The following is a 19888-nucleotide window of genomic DNA, read 5'->3' as shown; positions in this document are numbered from 1 at the left end:
CTGGGAGGAAAGGACGAACGACAAGAGAGAAAAGGGAAAGCCGGGAGGAAGTCAGACCCAACGAAGAATTAAAGGGTACAGAAAAACACAGCACAGGGCTCCATACTGCCGATGACCGTTACGAACACTACAGCGATTGCTACAGTTTTCACCTGGCAGTCGAGAGGGCATTATTGGTCACCAGCATATGTTGCGTTTTAGATGCTGGCGCGGTTTCGTTCCCGGTCACGTCAAGCAACCTGTCTATGTTGGCATCTGTTTTATTTAAAAACCTTAAACGGTGACAAATGAATTTGCTCAAAAATAGCATTTTGAATTACTGTCACGCGTGTAGGGTTTTCTGCTGCTTTGGAGCCTTTGGTTTCCAGTGGTTTGGAACGACAAAGAAGTTATTAGAAGGTTAAGATCATAAAGGTTTAGGGAGCATGTTGATCAAGAGCATAAAGAAAGACAGAAAAAGAAGTTCAAAATGTTAATATCTGCGTAAATGTCACCAAACCTGTCAAGAACATGTTGAGGACGTATTACACTTTAAAAATGTATAAATAATTATATTCATTTATTTTCTTTGTATATTTTTAATTTTTTTAGACATATTATAAAATACAAATATGCAAATGTCTATTCTTGATCAAAAGAATAGAATAAAAGTCTTTACTGCCACTTTTGACCAATTTAATTCACCCTTGATGAATAAAAGTATTACCATTATCAGTATAGATTCTATATGAAATGTTCTTAATTATCATTAATAGTTTTATTTTTACTGAAAGCTAAAGAAAAAAAATTAAATAAGAATTTCATTCTTCATGTATTTGTTCATTAGGATAAAATGTGACCTAGACTTTGCATGAGGTTCATCCACTAACCCAATGGACTGGTGAATCATTCCATGGAAACATTATGTTAAGAAATGCAACAAAGATTTATGCTATAGAAATTAATTCCAAACCAAAAAAAAATATATATATATATAAAACACAATCATGACTTTAAAACATCTGGATCCCTCAAGGGACTGAATAATTGGCATCAAATCAGCAGCTGATGTGTTTGGCTTAAGCTGATGAAAGTGAATCCAGACGGTGAGCATCAGTATTCATGAGAGCTGATCTGTTCACACAGCCCACGTCGTCTCCCAATCAGAGAAATGCTGCTGTGTCAATGTGTGTCTGACGGATGAGAGAATTACATCACTGATCACGTCTGTGCCAAAAACACAGGTGTTTCACATACATCAGTGTGCTATGCTGAATAGATTCAACCAATAATGGAAACCCGAGTGAAAATGTGAAAACTAGTAAAAGTGTTCAAAACAATTACAAAAAAGTTTTTATTATTACTATTATTACATCACTCAAAATTTGGGGGGCAGTAATTATTGTTTTTAAAAATTCGGCAAGGATGCATTAACTTAAACTTTAAAAGTGACAGTAAATGCAATAATTAATGGAAAAAAAAATCTGCATCTTAGAATAATGCCTGAAGGATCATGTGACACGAATGGATTTATGGAGTAATGGCTGCTAAATATATATATATATATATATATATATATATATATATATATATATATATATATATATATATATATGTGTGTGTATATAATGGGCGTATATATAAATACTTTTTTGAATGTTTTTTTTTTTTCATACTTCCCAAAGCAAGATTTATTTGATTAAAAATACAGTAAAACTGTAATCATGTGAAATGATGGCCTGCGATTAATCGCCTCAAAGATAAAGGTTTTTGTGTACATAATATATATGTGCTTTGATGCAACCTGTGTTGTTAAAAGCGCTGAATAAATAAAAATGATTGATTGATTGATTGATTGTGTCTACTATGCATATTTATTATATATAAATAGACACATGTACAGTATATATATTTAGATTTTTTAAATGTATTAACATGCATGTATTTATATGTATGTTTTCTTAAATATATACATGCATGTGTGGTTAATATAAAGACACACACACACACACACACATATATATATTATCTACACAAAAACATTTGTTTTGTATGCGATTTATCGTTGCCTAGCACTACTAACAATATTTCACATTATTACAGTTTTACTGTATTTTTTTGCTTTAGGGAGTATTTAAAGAGAGTATTTAAAAAAAACATTCAAAAATCTTACCATTATGTAAAAAACGAATATATATTTTTATTGCATCCCCCTTCACCGACAGTAGCATTCACTCTACACAAAATTCTGATTTCTGGATTTTTTGTGTATCGCAGACTTCTGGGCTTGATTATATATTTCAAATCACCATTTGCAGCTTTGCTGAAACCTTGAAGTGGTTTGAACATAAACGGCTTCATTATAATGGCTCAAGTACAACAGACTGGAAACACACACACACACACACTCTGTGAGAGGACAGAGTATGGCCATCTTACCATGTGACTCTGGACTTGATTGGAGGGGCAGGCGCCGGTGCCGTTTGTCTGGGCCGCAGGTTGAGGAGTGTCTGGCTGGACAAAACCTCTTCTGTCAATCAAACTGCAAAGAGAAAGAAGTGGATGATAGATTCTGTGAGTCAGGGAACGTGGGTGAGGGAGGCGGAGAGAAGAGGATCCGTGTGTGTGTGTGTGTGTGTGTGTGTGTGTGTGTGTGTGTGTGTGTGTGTGTGCACGGAGTCCTCCTCCAGCTCGACATGCCCACACACAGAGCAGATGGCAGCCAGTGATGCTGGGCCCACTTCTGCTTTGTGTTCCTGGCTCCGTGAGAAAGTCATTAATGGCGTGCGGAACTCTTGTGTGGGTGTGCGAGCAGCTTTTGACGTCAGCAGGCCTCCTCGCGCACCATCTGAAACGATTCAGGAACGTTCTTCGCTTATCTAAGATATTACCCGAGTGAGAATGCCGATTGGTTTTTGCCTCTTTTATTTAAATGAATGAGCGAGGAACCTGCTGAGGTCACCAATCTTTTTACAAGATCAGCATGGATCTCTTGGCTGATAACGTGCCCGGATAATGATTTTCTGAGGAAGCTGATTAATATCGTATTTGAAATAGACTTTTCCTGTGAACTGCAATTAAATTCTGTGATTCGGAGATATGATTACGCAAAGGACAAAGCTTTGTCGGGAAAACAGAGGATTTTTCTGTAGGTTTAGAATACTTTTATGTACGCTTATAAGATAGCTTGCTACTTTTGTCAAAATGCGCATATGGCATTTTGTCATAATTTACTCATCCTCGTATCAATCCAAACCCATAAGGTTTTAGTTCATCTTGTGTTTAAGCACAAATGAAAATATTTGAAATGAAACCTGAATTATTTCTGATAATGAACACGGTCAAGGTCAGAAAACTCCAAGTGGTTCAACCATAACGTTATGAAATTATGAGAATACAAAAATAATGACTTTTTTAAACAATTCAACAATTTTAAGGGTTTGGGACGGCATGGGCGTAAGTGATTAATTAGACTAAAATTCACGAGCTTGAGGTACATCTCAGCTAAGTCGAAAAGATTTTACATAGTTAGACACAAAGCAGCTATCCAGAACATCCTAGAATCAGTACAGTCCTGGCAAGCATCTATAACAACATAAAACATTCAGTAATCTATCTTTTTATAAAAATAAAAATTTATTTAAGTTATTTAGCAAATGCTTATCCAAAGTGACTACCCAATGATGACAATGGAAGCAATCAAAATCAATAAAATATACAGGATATATTTTAACGATAATATATTAATATAATATAATGATATACAGGTGCTGGTCATATAATTAGAATATCATCAAAAAGTTGATTTATTTCACTAAATTTGATTCAAAAAGTGAAACTTGTATATTATATTCATTCATTACACACAGACTGATCTATTTCAAATGTTTATTCATTTTCATTTTGATGATTATCACAACTAATGAAAGCCCCGAATTCAGCATCTCACAAAATTTAAATATTGTGAAAAGGTGCGATACTGAAGAAACCTGGTGCCACACTCTAATCTAAGTTCTGTAGGCTACACAATCACGGGGAAGACCGCTGTCTTGACCGTTGTCCGAAAGACGACCATTGACACCTTGCACAAGGAGGGCAAAACACAAATGGTCATTGCAAAAGAGGCTGGCTGTTCACAGAGCTCTGTGTCCAAGCACATTCATAGAGAGGCGAAGGGAAGGAAAAGATGTGGTAGGGAAAAAAGCGTACAAGCAATAGGGATAACTGCACCCTGGAGATAATTGTGAAACAAAACCCATTCAAAAATGTGGGGGAGACTCACAAGACCGGACTGCAGCTGGAGTCAAGAACCACTACGCACAGACGTATGCAAGACATGAGTCAAGCCACTCTTGAACGACAGACAGGGTCAGAAGCGCCTCACCTGGGCTGAAGACAAAAAGGACTGGACTGCTGCTGAGTGGTCCAAAGTTATGTTCTCTGATGAAATTAGGTTTTGCATTTCCTTTGGAAATCAGGGTCCCAGAGTCTGGAGGAAGAGAGGACAGGCACAGAATCCACGTTGCTTGAGGTCTAGTGTGAAGTTTCCAAAGTCAATGATGGTTTGGGGTGCCATGTCATCTGCTGGTGTCGGTCCACTGTGTTTTCTGAGGTCCAAGGTCAACACAGCTGTATACCAGCAAGTTTTAGGAGATGCAGGTGCTTTATGGAGATGCAGGTGCAGGTGCTACAAGTACCTGGATTAAGGACCATGGTATCCCTGTTCTTAACTGGCCAGCAAACTCGCCTGACCTTAACTCCATAGAAAATGTATGGGGTATTGTGAAGAAGAAGATGCAATATGCCAGACCCAACAATGCAATAGAGCTGAAGGCCACTATCAGAGCAACCTGGGCTCTCAGCGGTGCCACAGACTGATCGACTTCATGCTACGCCACATTGCTGGAGTAATTCAGACAAAAGGTATTGAGTGCTGTACATGCTCATACTTTTCATTTGGCCAAGATTTCTAAAAATCTTAGCACTTAAGTACTAATTTTCTGAGATACTGAATTTGGGATTTTCATCAGTTGTCAGTTATAATCATAAAAATGAAAAAAAACAAAAAAAAAAACATTTGAACTACATCAGTCTGCGTGTAATGATTGAATAAATATAATATACAAGTCTCACTTTTTGAATGGAATTAGTGAAATAAATCGACTTTTTGATGATATTCTAATTCTGACCAGCACCCGTAAGTGTAAGTCCCAATGAGCTTATGCACGGAAAGGTTTTTTATATAATAAATAAAAAGAAAACAGAACAGAGCAAGGTATAGAGGTGTTTTGCCTTTGCTAACTGTATAATACATAAAAAGAAAACAAATAGTATCCAAAAAGAATAGAGAAGCTAGTGTTTTTTTTAAACAGGCAGTATGCATGTGAACAGACGTGGAGCATAAGACAAACACAAAAAGACAAAAGTATGAATTTGCTGCCTTCACCTCGGTGGCAGAGGTCCACACAGTGCAGCGCAGCAGTTGGTGATGAAGTTTCCGTAGCTGTAAGGGTTGTAGTTGCCTTTGCCTCGTTTGGATGACCATGAACCTTTGATCTGAAACAGTGATGTGACCGTTGAGAACTACAGTAGCTGAGAGGGACAAGCTGCCAACATCAGAGACGCTGAGAGACGACAGGCTGCCTTAATAAACCCAGTGATAAACCGGCCTGAGTTTTAGCTTGATTATTATTTCGCTTCCTGCTGGGCGTTATGGTGAGAAGCACCTCTAAACGTATCGATCTTCAAACCCCGTCTTTTGAAGTGCTCATTAATTGTCTTCTTTCTGAGCGTTTCTTTTGATCTTGGCTCAGAGTCTTAGACCCAGAGGGACAAATTTAAATAAAGTTTGTACGCACGGTCCAAAATTAACCTGCGGTCGGGTGATTTGAGGATATTTACTGCTCATAACCATTTCTCAACGGTCATGAAAATATTTTTTTAGTGCTGTCAAAATTGCATCTAAAAGTTTTGTTCACATAGTATATGTACAGTATGTGTACTGTGTATATTTATTATGTTTAAGATAAATAGTATATATATTAGTATATGATATAAATGATATAAATAAAATATTTGCATGTACTAAATTTATATCATGATTAATCATATTGTTTGTTCTTTTTAAAATGGAATTAGCTATCTGTTTATTTCTTGTATATTTATTTATGAACAGCAAATTATATTCTATATTTAGAACTGATATTTAAAAAAAGGGTCACATCTAAAAGCTTAGGGCTGGTTAGAGGTGTTTTATTTTATTTTTTCCTCCCCAGAAAAGTACTTTATTAAGGAAAAATCAGATCTTGCGACTTTATAATAACCTACAAAAATAATCCCGAACAACAACAACCAGCAGAAGCAGCATTTTCAAACGTTTCTTGAGCACAAAAGAAAGATTTCTGAATAATTCTACACTAATATCTGCTCACAATGAAACTTTGTTTTTAATTACATTTTAAAAAAATGTATTGTTATAATATTTAATAATCAAGAAAATGCAACCTATCCAATCTTTCCGACCCCAAACTTTTGCACGGTGGTGTGCATAGTACACAGTTATTATAAAACACTGTCAATTATCACATCACATTCATTAGTTAATGGATATTGAGAGAATATTGTAATGGTTAAATGCTAATAATGAAAGAGAGGTACTCACGTCTTCGTTGGTGGTCTGATTGGAGCTGATCAGGTAGGTATGAAATCCTGACAGTCCCACAATGGACCAGACAGAGAAGAAGCACACCACCACTTCCAGAACAGTACAATCGTCAAGGAAAATAGAAATCTATACATGTATTACTCCATCCATTTATTATAAGAGCTGCCTGACGGAAGCACTGCAACCCAGACATCAGAATCCTTTCTTTAAAACGCTGAAAGAGCGCTCGGCTACACCACACTTCTGGAAAATTGCCTGGTTAAACCTCTTTTCTTTGTCATTTGATAAATCGCTGTTTCCAGAAAATTAATTGAAAGTGTACACAAACCTTTAATAGACAAAAAACCGCTAACCACCGGCTTTCTGCAAGCGCTAATAGAGCAAAAACAAACAACGCTGATTTCGGCCAATGATTATTCAGATTTTTTTTTTTTCACTTTTTATTTAATTATTTAAATTATTGTTTAAGAAATATACTCTACGTCCACCAAGGCTGCATTTATTTAAATCAATGCTTTGTGAAATCTGAAAAATTAAAACATATTTACATACCAATTATAACACTATACGATATTATACATTTTATTAAATATATACATTTAATTTACTTGTGATGCAAAACTTCAGTCTCCTAATGTTTATTTGATGATTAAGAAACATTTCTTGTTAACTTCGAAAACTAATTTTCAGGATTCTCTGATTAAAAGAAACAGGAACAGGAAGAGCATTTATTTGAAACTGAATTTCTTTTCTTTTTTTTTAAGTATCGAACGGTAGCGCACTTTTTTTTTCAAAGAATAAATTTAGCATAAACCTAAGAAAATTTTATAAGGTTTATGCCGAAAACAAGAACAAAATTAACATTTTATATTAAATTTGAAATATATTCATATAAAAGTTTAACGATTTTATGTCATTTATTTCCAAAATTATATTATAGAATTTAAATATTTTTGAAAATATTTACATGTGGGTTCGAAGATGTCAAGATGTCTGCATCGAAAGAAATGTACAAACATGACTTTATGTCTATAGAAAGCACATTAAATTTAAGTAAAGTGTCTACTTTTAAGGATTCAGATAAGTTTTTTGAAAAAAAAACGTTGAAATTTGGTTGAAATAATGTTACATTGTGATTCAGTGTAAAACAATACTTATAAAAAAACTTTGGCAGCACTAATATTTATATATTTCCAAATATAAGTCCAAAATACTGATTAAGAAAACAATTGTCAGATGTTTACTCAAACACATTCTAAAAAAATATTTACATATTTTAACTAAAAACCTATTTGCAGTTTGTACCTTGCAAAGCGGGTTTTAGCTGCCGCCAGCGTGTGTTGACTCGCTTGCTCACGAGAGTAAGTCTATCATAAAGCAATAATTGACCGTGAGCAGGAAGCCGCTCTCGCTAATGAACAAGACAGCGAGACGTCCCTTTGCTAATACAAATCACTCGTCTGCATATTTGTGCAATCAAACAGAAGATCTCTCCTCCTCAAGCCAATCTCGGATAAGCGAAGACTTCCCACAGACCGTATTTAATAACATATTTCTTTCCATTGAAAAGAGAGAGGTACGTGCAGACACACAGCAGTGAAGATGCAGAGAAAGTCAGTGTGGGCTGCTTTTCTGCAATTGTGTTCCAGAGGTGTGAAAACCAGAAATAGACTCCTATTGCACAGCCTCTTCCCACACACACACACTTTAGTGAAAGGATATCTAGCAGGGCTGTCTTTGAGAGCACTAAGAAAGCCAGTCCTGTTGGATCCTGCAGGAAAAGCACTGGTTATGTAACAAAGAAACGCTGTCACAGAAACATGAAACGCAAGTCTCAAACGAAAAAGCAGGCGGCATATTGAGGAAATAATCACTGGAAGAAGAAATTTACCAGCTGCTGTCTTACAGATGTTTTGCAAGCGGTCGAAATCTTAGAGTTTTATGGCATTTGGATATGGATGCCACATTAGCAGCTGAGGTTAATTAAGAAAACGTGCGAGCATTCCTTGCGTATTATGAAAAAAGCATAATCTAAAATAATATGACCTGAACGTAGCACTTTTAGACACCGAACTGCATGTTATTTAAAATTAATAATGTAATTCAAATATGTTTTTCTTAACGTACATTGCATGCAGTTAAACATCTTTATATGTCATTATGCTTCAAGAATACTGTTAAATGCACTTTGTAATTACACATTTGTGATAATACAGTTAGTAGATGTTAAAAAGCGTTAAAAGCTCACAAGCGTTGCTTTAATTGAAATCGTTGAATCACCAGAGGGGTCTGAAAACATGTATTGTTCAACAAATCATTTGGGAGTCGAAACAAATAAGGTTAACAAATGCATATTACGAGAAGATTTAAGGGTTTTTTTTCCTTGCATGGATGTCAACCTGTTGCCAACATTAAATATTAAAACTGTAATACATTCTCAACCAGCTGTTTCTTTCTTTTTATAATCTGAAGAACTTTTATTTCACCACAAAGAACCTTTTGAAATAAGAAAGGTTTGTCTAGACAATAAAAGTTTCCTCTATGGCATTATAAAGCACCTTTATTTTTAAGAATATATATATATATAATGCTTTATAACATACAGATTGTGTCAAAGCAGCTAAACAGTGATGAACAGTTAACTCAATTTTCTTTGACACATTTTTGATTCAGTGATGTCTTCATCATGCTCAGTTCAGTTCATCTTAAGTCTACAATTTTGCCAGAATAAATAATGGTGCAAATACCACTAATTTGATGTTGGGTTATTCATTTGAATTCTCTCCTCCTACAAATTTTGAGTCGAAAAAATACACGTGGCCACACCTTTTCAGCACTAATTCTTCACTGCACATCTTTAGTAAATCCTGACATGACTATTTTAACGCCAAAAGACAATTTGTGCTGGAGCAGGCGGTTAGTAAACCTGGCTCCGAATAGCAATGTTTCCATCCAGTGATTTAAATTAAAATTATGCGCCAAACTGGAATATCGCATAAAACATTATGAGAATAAAGCAGCGTTTCCATCCAACGAGTCAAAGAGAACAAAATCCTGGTAAATTGGGTGACTAAATATCAATAAGAATAGAGGAGAAGGCACTGAGTATAATAATTTTCATATATGATACAGCCAACTTGAGCCTCAGAGCGAGCTGACAAATCACAATAAATGCGGCCGATGCAGCTGTTTGGGAAAGCGATGGTTATTATTCATAAATACTTTGTTCCTCCATTTCAGAATGACCATAACAACATATAGTTGCTGTGTGAACGAGATTGTTCAAGATATCCCATCTCACAGCGCAGTCACGTGACTCTTTTGATGCGCATGGAGGAATTTATTTGGTAAAAGTGTAGCTATCCGCAACCACAGATTTTTAAATGTTCTTTTTTTCGATTTAAAGCACTGAAAAATGCGTTGCATTTATTGCGCAATTGTAAATGTAATTTTGCGATAACTGCGCATAATGTAAGTCATATGACCGTATTGGATTCGTAGTTCAAGACATCGTTCAGTGATCATCATTCAAGACCATATTAACACCGGAAGCATGCATTGCAGGAAATGACCTCTCTAAGACCTCTCTGTACTGTTGACTGTGGAATCAGGGTATCCCATATTTATGCTCATGCCCGTGTTTTAGTTATGAAAACACTATGGTATATAGACTTAGATGTACAGATTTTAAAACAGCAACTCTTTTAGCTTGTGATTGCATAGGTTCAATTCCTGAATGTGTTACTCTGCTCTAAAATGTGCCATACTGCCACAAGAGGCACGGCGACGGTGAACATCCATGGTCTTTTTTCCTCTTTCAGGTCTGCTACTGTGACGGTTGAGCAATTATCTTCAAAATGTTGCTCTGCTATGTCAGTCGACCTTTACGTAACTAAGTGTTTATGTAACTTGTTAACTTCTTCATCTTTTAGATTCTTAAGTTCTCTTCAAGTTAAAGTTACTGTTCATAGCTAGCTACCTGAATCCTAACGCATCCAGTTCAACGGCACAGATATTAAAAGAACTCTATCGCCCCCTCGATTACTGGGGTATGTCACGAACAAATAAAAACGCACATTAAACGTTCAACATACTTGTAACGTATAACAGAAAAATTCTGTTAAGTTAAACTGAACGCGCACTTCTAGTGTTAAATAATGCTATGATGTAATATATAAGCTACCACATCATATGCGCATTTTGGTAAGTACATAAATCGTTCAGTGTCATGTTTATTTGAAAGCACCGCGATATTACAATTTGACGCCGTCACCGTCCCACGGTGCACCAGTCCCTAAGCCACTGTCCTGACACTCTCAATGCAATCACCTTCTGGACTGCTTCAAAGTCAGCCACTGTGTTTAATGCTAATGGTTTCTGGAGGGCATCTGAGGAGAGATTCGTGGGTAAATAAAGCCGCACTGAATGTGCCCTGTCCAATAAACATCTTACAGGAGCCATTTGTCACTACAGCAACCCCAGAGTGCCCTGCCCTCACGGCCCGATTGATCAGTTCTGTGCAGTAAACAGCGCCGAGCTCTCCATCACTTCACCCAGGAAGGAAACTGCTTCGTCAGCGGCCTCATGGTTTCCTCCTGCCAGTCAACAGCTGAGAGGAGGAGCCGATCAATGGTGGGAAGCTGAACCGTACATTTCAGTGATGAAGAACCTACTAAGTCTCAAAAGGGGCACGTTGGTGCAAATACTGTTTTGTAAGTTGAACACGACCAGTGTTGGGGGAAGTTACTTTTAATGCACTGCAGTGTTGTGTTAAAGGGTTACTCGACCCAAAAATGAAAACTTTGTCATTAATCACCAAAGCTTTGTTCGTCTTTGGAAGACAACCTAAGATATTTTGGATAAAAACATGGAGGCTTGTGACCGTCAAACACAAACTGTCAAAGTGCAGAAAAGTATGAAAGACGTCATCTCAATGTTCCATCTGCCATGGTTCAACTGTAAAATAATATGAAGCTACATGTTACGTGACAAATCGCCGAATACAATTATTTTTGTAGCTTCATAATAAATTACGATTGAACCCCTGATGGCAGACGGAGCATTCAGACAATGTCTTTCAGACTTTTTTTAGACCTTGACATTGTTCATTACTTGCCAGTCAATGTGACAGCCCCCAGTTTTCATCCAAAATATAGTTTAAGATGAACAAAGCTTTTACTGGCTTGGAATGAAATCAGGGTAAGTGATTAATGACAAAATAAAGCAACCTTTTAAGGTCACTGCACACTGAAAAATTAATACATTTATAATTTAAAATACATTTTCCACGTTTTTGCATTCGTAATAAGCATTTTGATTGGAAAGGATGATGAATATGAAAATTGCGTTCGCGAAATACGTTAAATTTAATTTACGAAAAATAAGATTGCACGAATAATACACAACAGAAGAAAGTTCAACACTCTTCAGCAGAAAAAAACGTACTTATATAAAGACAAAATTTGCTTATTATTATTTGGATCATCGAAAGTCAGCAGTAAACACATTTACTTTACTGATTTTTAATCATTTAAATGCACGTTCATATTTAGTCCGTCACTAGAGTAAGATAGGGTTTATACAGCGCACACAGCATCTCTGCAATCAGTCCCCATTTCTCTAAACAGGAGAGCAGTCAGTCAATAAAAAGGGAAAACAAAGTTATTGGCTTGTTTGAAAAAGTAACTCAGAATTTATTTGTACATTTTGTCACTTTGTCTAATTGCATAACTCTTGTTACTTGCAATGCATTGCTCTGAACAGTGAATAGGACTATTGCATGGGACTCTGCCCTTTAAAAGTTCTTTATATAAATAATCAGTATATTTGATTATGTAAATTAGCTTTATTTTGCCTAGTTGCACTGAGAAGACACAAACGGTTGCCAGGCATATAAAACAAGCAGAAAGTTCTGCAACTTGATCAAATTTTTTAACCCTGTACTATCACCAAATAATAACTGGCACTACGACAAATCATAGTCTCAAATGCTTTATAATTTTCAATATCACAACATAACGAAATAACAATTTTAATGAATTAATATACTACTAATTAATAACATTTATGTATAGCCAACCTTACCCAAATAAATCCAGTATATGTTCGGAAAGCTATATGTTCTATATTGTTGAAAAATTACTATATTACTGGCCAAGTTGAAAATATAAGGCGTTTTTTCCTGCATTAATTAAGTATACTCACATGAAAGAAATATATACCAAACATCAAATCTCAGTGGCAGGATCGATTATACGATCATTATAAATGTAAATGTTTCAATGATATAAACTCTATACAAAATTGCACAGATGTTATATCCAACTTTACTTGTGTACTAATGTAAAACAATGTATACTTCAACTAGCAATTTTTTGATTATATAATTATGTCCAACTTCGATTGTAAACAGACATTTTGTGCGAAAAGTCCTATATAGCAAATCTCAACAGCTTGATTAATTGTCACAAAACGTAAACTAGCTTTATAAGCTTAATGCGACTATGATGCACTAACCTTAAAATTATGATTTTCTTTAAAGCTGGTTGCATCGGCGATAAACTACACAAACGTGCAAGACCGAGCGGTAAATCCTCGAATGGTCTATTGTAACTGTAATCAAAAGCCATTTCTATTGCAATCCCCAAAAAACCCGAAGCCGTCAAATCCCGGTTTCAGAAAAAGCCAAAAGGTTGAGTTGTTTTGCTGAACGCTGCTGTTAAAGTAAGACAAGGTACGATAAGATCTGTCATGTGCTTTGGGACTGAAGGGTGAAGTTATGTAAGAAAGTAGGCGATCGGCGCTCTTACTCAGTATTACGTGCGTGATGACGAAGGCGAAGATGAAAATGGTGAGGAAGGAGAGTGAGAGGATGAACAGGTAGAAGAAGCGATAGTTCCTCCTCCCCACGCAGTTGCCAACCCACGGGCAGTGATGATCAAATCTCTCTGAGGAGGAACGCACAGCCGGGAAAATCGTGTGTTAACTCTTCTTTACATGATGCTGACTGTTATATAAACGTATTTGCAGACACGCAGAGTACACACAGACGCTTACCCACGCAGTTGTCACACAGGCTGCAGTGTGAGGCCCGCGGCGGTCGGAAGATCTTGCAGGTGAAACAGTATTTTAGCTTGACCGTTTGACCGTTAATGACCACCTCTCTGGTTCGGGGGGGCGGTCTGTAGCCTGGGCCGCTAGGGCCGTTGGATGCATCTGTGAAAGCAGAACAGACCGGTTCAGACGTGCAACCTCACAGAAAACAGACGGAAGAGAAAAACCTCCTATTATGTTAGGTCACTTAAAAGAGCTGTGCATCTAATAATAATTTAGACGTGTCCTTCAGTTTGTAAAAAGGCATTTCAGAGAGTTATTATATTGAGTCTAATTCCCTTTACTTTATTAAAATGTGTATAGCTCATGAGTGTGTAAGCGGATTATTTTATATAGTATTTTTGCCTTGCTTCTAGTCAAAAACAATTCTTAAATCAAGATACTTTTATGGTTGGGGGGGGTACTAAATTAAGTGCATTTTTCTTAAAACAAGTAAAATGATGAAAATGAAAATGCCATTGAGATAAGTAAAATACTCAAGTATTTTACAACACTATCAGAGAAAAAAGGTACACAAGGGAGGTCCCCTAAGGTACAAAAGTGAAAAGGTATACCTTTGTACCTTACCTGCCCCTAGGAACAACGGCTACAGAATAGACATCGTTTTATATATTATATTTATGGCATTTTTTTACTAAATGAAGCATGAATTGGCAGCATGTTACAGATACTGAAACTGTGAAAAATGTGCAGAACTATTATTAGCATATCGGCTGTTTTTTAGTACTTATAAAGCCCATTTTCTGTATGAGAATATTCCACATCCTTAATCCTATAAACCAAAACTGCCTTTTAACTATTAATAAGTAGCTAATAAGGAGATTATTGAGGCAAGGTTACAGTTAATGGTTTGTTAATGATAATAACTGGAGCCTTAAAATACAGTGTGAGCAAAACCCTGACATGGCCTTTATTCCAAATCATACTATAAAATATACCATATTACACAACAAACATAGATAACTTTCACTTTTAAAGTATTACAAAACTATCAACTATCAAAAAACAAAATCTTTAAAGCGGTAGTAAATGCACTATTAATAGCAATGACGTTTGGTCGCCAATAAGAACCAGCAGAACTCGGCCTGTGGTGTCAATATTTGCTGTCAGGATGAAGATAACTGAAACGAATAACTTACATTTCAGTCTGTGCTTCACACAAAGCCATCATATGACTTCCGAAGACTTGGATAACCGCGCACAAGTCATATAATGGACAAATGTTACGGTCCTTTTATTATCATCATATACCGGATCTTTACAGACGTTCTTCGAATCTTCCCGTTCGTGTTCCACAGAACGACTTCGCATGGGCTTTAAGGATGAAAGTGAGGCTAAATTATGACCGAATTTTCATTTTGAGTAAACTATTGTTTTAACGGGTTCGCATCTTATGTGACCCTCAGCACGCTATGCGTCTTCTAAGCAGCACGCAGCGCCGCTGGGCCTCACAGCAGTGTTTACTTGCTACTGCATTATTCATACGAACAGCAGGGACACATAACTCCAAATCCCGTAGCCGACAAACCTGAGCTAAAGTGCACTTCCTGGCTCAGGACCAGTAATTTCAATTTCTCACCAGTGGAGTCCACTAAAGTCGGTCTCAATGAGAGACCAGCAAACTCATTATAGCGGTGACTCCGTTCAATTATAACCGGCAGATTCATACGCCGGTGAATTAAATCAACATGCGCACTGTGGAAAATGTACGCTAATTAGTAGTGTTACGGCATAAAACGGCTTGGCCTGCAGCGATTTCACCGTTAAATTCTGAATGTAGTAAGAAATTGCTGTTAAATCTTCAGGCACGTTCCTTGCCGGCCCTTTAATAACAGCCAAATCAACCTATGAACAACCATTAGCTCGTGTCTGATTAAACTATCAGGCTGAATAACACGAACAAATACACCGAGACACCGTGATTCTTTGCTAGGGATGAATATTTCAGCAGATTTTATATTACTCTGGGCTGACGGCAAACCTGAGAGAGAGCATGCATTATTCATGTCAAACGAGAAGAGAGAATAACATCAAATGTTCTCCGACTCCTTTTTTACTCTGAGAAGTCTCTGTCGCGCACTCTACAGACCTGCAACCGGAGGCTGCACATTCAGCTCAACGCGAAAAGAACAGAACGAGGGAAGACAGACAGGAAGAGCGATCATCTTGGCATTTCCTCCCACCTATCTGCCTCTCAATGTCGGCTGCTTCCTCTGGTGTGGCCCTGGGCAGGACGCCCGGGTCGCTGAAGCTCGCTCGGAGCAGCATTCCCATCACAAAGACGAACAGCACTCCTCCGATGGCCGGGATGGCAGGGGTCAGGTTCGATGCCAGGAATGGGCAGCTGGAAAAGAGGGAGTGGAAAAACTGGCTGTGAAGGTCGTGTTGCGTTGCTAAGAAAATCCCACCAGTGGTAAATACAGGAGACATGAAGGGGAAGCGACAAAAACTGACAAGACCTCATTTTAATTGTCTGTAGCAAAAACTAAAGCCTTTATAGTCAGCTATAAAAATTACATTATAACCGTGTTATTAATATGTAATAAATTGAGCACTGCTTGATTGATTTTTTTTTTAAAAAGCATAGGAAATACTTTGTCTGAAATTGGTTAGTTTACAGCAGCCTACAACTAGGTTGCGCTTGCATACAACCCCTATATATGACATACAATATAGTTTATGATTCATAGACAGTGCTTAGAAAAAGCTAAGCTAAAAGTTCAATTAGGACATTGAGTAATATTGATAAACATGTCTTGGTGGTGAAAACAATTCTCGAGACTAAACAAAGGCATTGTTATATTTTAAGTTTCTCGAAGGTGAAACTTAACATTGTAGTCTGATACTAGGCTTAAGCCTTGTCCGTGAAACCAGACGATAGCTGCAAACATTTAATCTTACTTGTCTTACAGAATGTTTGCTGAAAATTCACCAAAAAATTTCAAACAGACTTGGTGAATTATTCATTGTCACAAGGTTGTTGGTAGATTCCGGATCTGATACGAAAGAAATCCAATGCTAATTTAAAATATGAGCAAACACAGTCAGCCAAATACGGGCTGATTTATAACTCATGTCGGTTTAGCGCTAATTAAAATCATATTCTATTAAGCTAATGCATTCTTCGGCTAGAAATGGATGTGTACGGTTATTTTAATAGTTGTGTACAGGAACATCTGTTGGCCATGCTTTATTTTAAGATGAAGCTTTTACTGTGTAATTACAAAAATAAGTACTGGGGTCAGAAATGATCTTGGGCTTGGAGCCACCAAAATGACTAAAAATACCCCCCAATTTCAAGATAATGTCCTTAATGAACCGCATGTACTTACTACAGGGTTAAGGTTAGTTAGTGCAATTATGCATAATTTACTGTTATTAATGAAACCACGTCAAAATAAACTGCTACCCATATCTTAAATAAATAACAATAGTAAATACATTTATGCATTTCGCAGACGTTTCATCCAAAGTGATAGTCAGCTTGGCATCAAACATAGGAGTGATAAAATAACAGTGTAAATCTCAGAAATGAATAAGCTGCATGACAATTATCTAAATCTTGTGCATTTTGGGGGGTTGCGGGATAGAAATATAAAAAATTAATCCCAATTAGCTGTTTTGTACACTTAGAAGTTAATGAAATGTACCGCCATCTGTTTTGAGGCAGAAGCAAATGGTCTGTGGTACAAGGCCCAAAATCCGCCTGCCGTAATATCTAACGGTATTCAGACTCCAAGACATAAACATTTAAAAAATGGTCTGCACTGCAATCTGATGGCTGCTGAATTGGCTAAGCACAACCACGCAGAGCAATTGAATTAGCCAAAATGGTCAGATGCTATCGACTATAGCATGTTAAAATAGCAATCCCCCGAGGGACCTTTTAAGAATGCTATATTGTGTTTACCACTGCTTTTAATGCCATTTGTCAGCTTTACAGCTCTAAAGGGTCCTTATGAAGTGGTCTCCAAGGAACAGTTTAGAGGTTGTTATGACAGACTGAGAGGTTACAGGGTCGCTGCATCCTCCAGACACACTGGGACTTTCACCTCGGCAAGAGTTGCAGTCTATTATCAAGTCATGTAAGAAATGCAGACTGAGGTTTCTGATCTCAAAAGTCTGGACTAGAGAAACAGTGCTGCTGAATTTAGATGTGTCAAGGAACTCAAAACTGATTTGTCTATCCCATCCCACACTGTTTGTTCTATACGTATGTTTTTTAATCTGCTTGTTTATCAAGAGACAACTTTTTTATTATTATTTCTCTTTAAAGAGAATTGATCAATTGAATGCCTCCTTGCTAAAAAAAAAAATTGCTTGCTTGTAAAACCACTAATAATTACTTGTATCAAAAGTTCTACAAGTTATATATAAAGTGTTTAACTTTGTTATGGCACACATAATAATTTTATGATGCATTTCATGTGCAGGGTTACCAGAAAGATATAACTACCTACAAGTACAGTTTAAGCTCATACTGCTTTCATTTCAGTTATTGCTGGAACGTTTTCCTGTTTTTATGACACGCAAGATGAATGCATTCAAAAGGCTGTTTTGCATTCAATATGACCATCATTCTTTGCTCGAAATGATTTACGAGTAAACATTTTGTGCTGAACTGCGCAACAAACCAACTGCCTTTCACCAGCACGGATAATGTGTTTCCGTCCGTGGTTTCAGCTGTCGGTGTTTAATGGATCACAAAAGCACTGTAATGACTTTAGTACCGTTTCGAAAAGCATGACAAGACTAACCCTAGAGCAAAGAAAAATACAACTGTGGGCTGGGTCCTCATGTTGTTTCCTAGGAGACACAGGCTGTTCCAAAAGAACACAAAGATCGGGAAAGGGAAACCGTCGCCATGGAAACAGGGCCGCACCACGACTATGTTTTGGAAGTTGTGGTATGGAATGTATGGGGCTCGGTGATGGGGGATGGGACACTGGAAAATCTCCGCTCCACACGTCCCCTTCTTAAAAGCGGCCGCCACAGGATCTCACTAAGAGATTCTCTGACAATCAGTGGGGGCCTACATGCTTCGAGTAATGCAGAGCATTGCGTTTTTAACTGTACACCTCCCAATAAAAAAAAAAAACAGCCCTGAGCACAAGGCCCTCTTGTCTGAAGATCTTCGGAAATGTCAGGAATCCAAATGCTATACGTCAATAGTTTCGACTCTGGGTTAGTTAAACTTCACCTGACCTATAAAACACAAGGGGTTCCTTTGCAGCTGCAGTGTGTTGGAAGTTACGTGGCCTGAAGTAATTCTATTACACCAGATTTACCACTTGTAAATGTCCTTCGGTCTTAGTGAGAGGGTCTAAATTACTGCACTGGCTTGAATGGAACCGCACTTCAGGATCACAGACTGTATTCGATTGCCGTTTAAATTCCCAGGTATAAATGAAGCTTGAAAATTAAAAAAACTGCATCTGGGATAGAAGCACTACCCATTTTCAGACGCTATCGTCAGTAGCTAATCACAATGACCGCTTCCAACTCACTGTAGTGTACAGTAATGTTATGAGTTGGTGATATTGGCATTGAATGATTTCTGGATTCACACCATGGTATTACTGAGAAGTGCTTCTAGGTATTTTCTCATGGGACACTCCTAAAAATAAAGCTTCCTATTCACAGCAATGCTATTAAGTAATCCTTTTGGGTTCCCCAGGGAACCATTACTTGTTAGTGTGAAGAACTTAATAACCTTTTCCCACTATATTTTGTGCAACGCAAAAGTTCCATGGGTGTTAAGGGTTCATCATTATCCCAAAAAATCCTGTAAAGAGCCTTTTGTATATATATATATATCGTTTTTGGTAATGTCTGGAGTAGATAGAACAAACTAAATCTAGTGGTTCAGTGTACTTACTCAAAGGCAAAGAACAGGCCACTGGTCACCAAAATGAGAACCATTGTAAGATAGAAGACACCGGTCTGCTTTGCCATCATGATCCGGCCGTTGCAGTAAAACTTATTTCTGCCAGGAAAAACCTGCCATTTCCTTTTGATCTTTTTCTTCTTGGTGTGTGGAGTGTCCATGGGCGAGGAGTTATGCGTGCAGATCTGATTGTACTGGCACTCTCGGATGGGCTCCTCTACCCCAAGATGCATGTTGCCTGTCAT

At 37.2% G+C, this 19888-nt stretch overlaps 1 protein-coding gene across 3 annotated transcripts in view; it reads right to left on the bottom strand.

The window, feature by feature from the left end:
• The window catches only part of zdhhc14 (zinc finger DHHC-type palmitoyltransferase 14), a 22135-nt gene extending 2247 nt beyond the window's left edge, over nt 1-19888 (bottom strand). For 2 of the 3 annotated variants that reach the window (XM_043219059.1, XM_043219060.1), the window contains exons 1-8: nt 19635-19888; nt 15940-16100; nt 13700-13858; nt 13453-13590; nt 8366-8414; nt 6641-6743; nt 5426-5535; nt 2419-2521 (exon numbers count right to left, since the gene is read on the bottom strand). In XM_043219059.1, the coding sequence (XP_043074994.1) occupies nt 2419-2521; nt 5426-5535; nt 6641-6743; nt 8366-8414; nt 13453-13590; nt 13700-13858; nt 15940-16100; nt 19635-19888 (1077 nt within the window). Of the gene's footprint in view, nt 1-6; nt 1173-2418; nt 2522-5425; nt 5536-6640; nt 6744-8365; nt 8415-13452; nt 13591-13699; nt 13859-15939; nt 16101-19634 lie in introns of those variants that run through there. The other variant, XM_043219061.1, reaches the window with a different exon arrangement.

This window comes from Puntigrus tetrazona, chromosome 20 (genome assembly GCF_018831695.1).
Source record: "Puntigrus tetrazona isolate hp1 chromosome 20, ASM1883169v1, whole genome shotgun sequence".
Lineage (NCBI taxonomy): Eukaryota > Metazoa > Chordata > Actinopteri > Cypriniformes > Cyprinidae > Puntigrus > Puntigrus tetrazona.
This window is presented reverse-complemented; position numbering and strand designations above follow the sequence as displayed.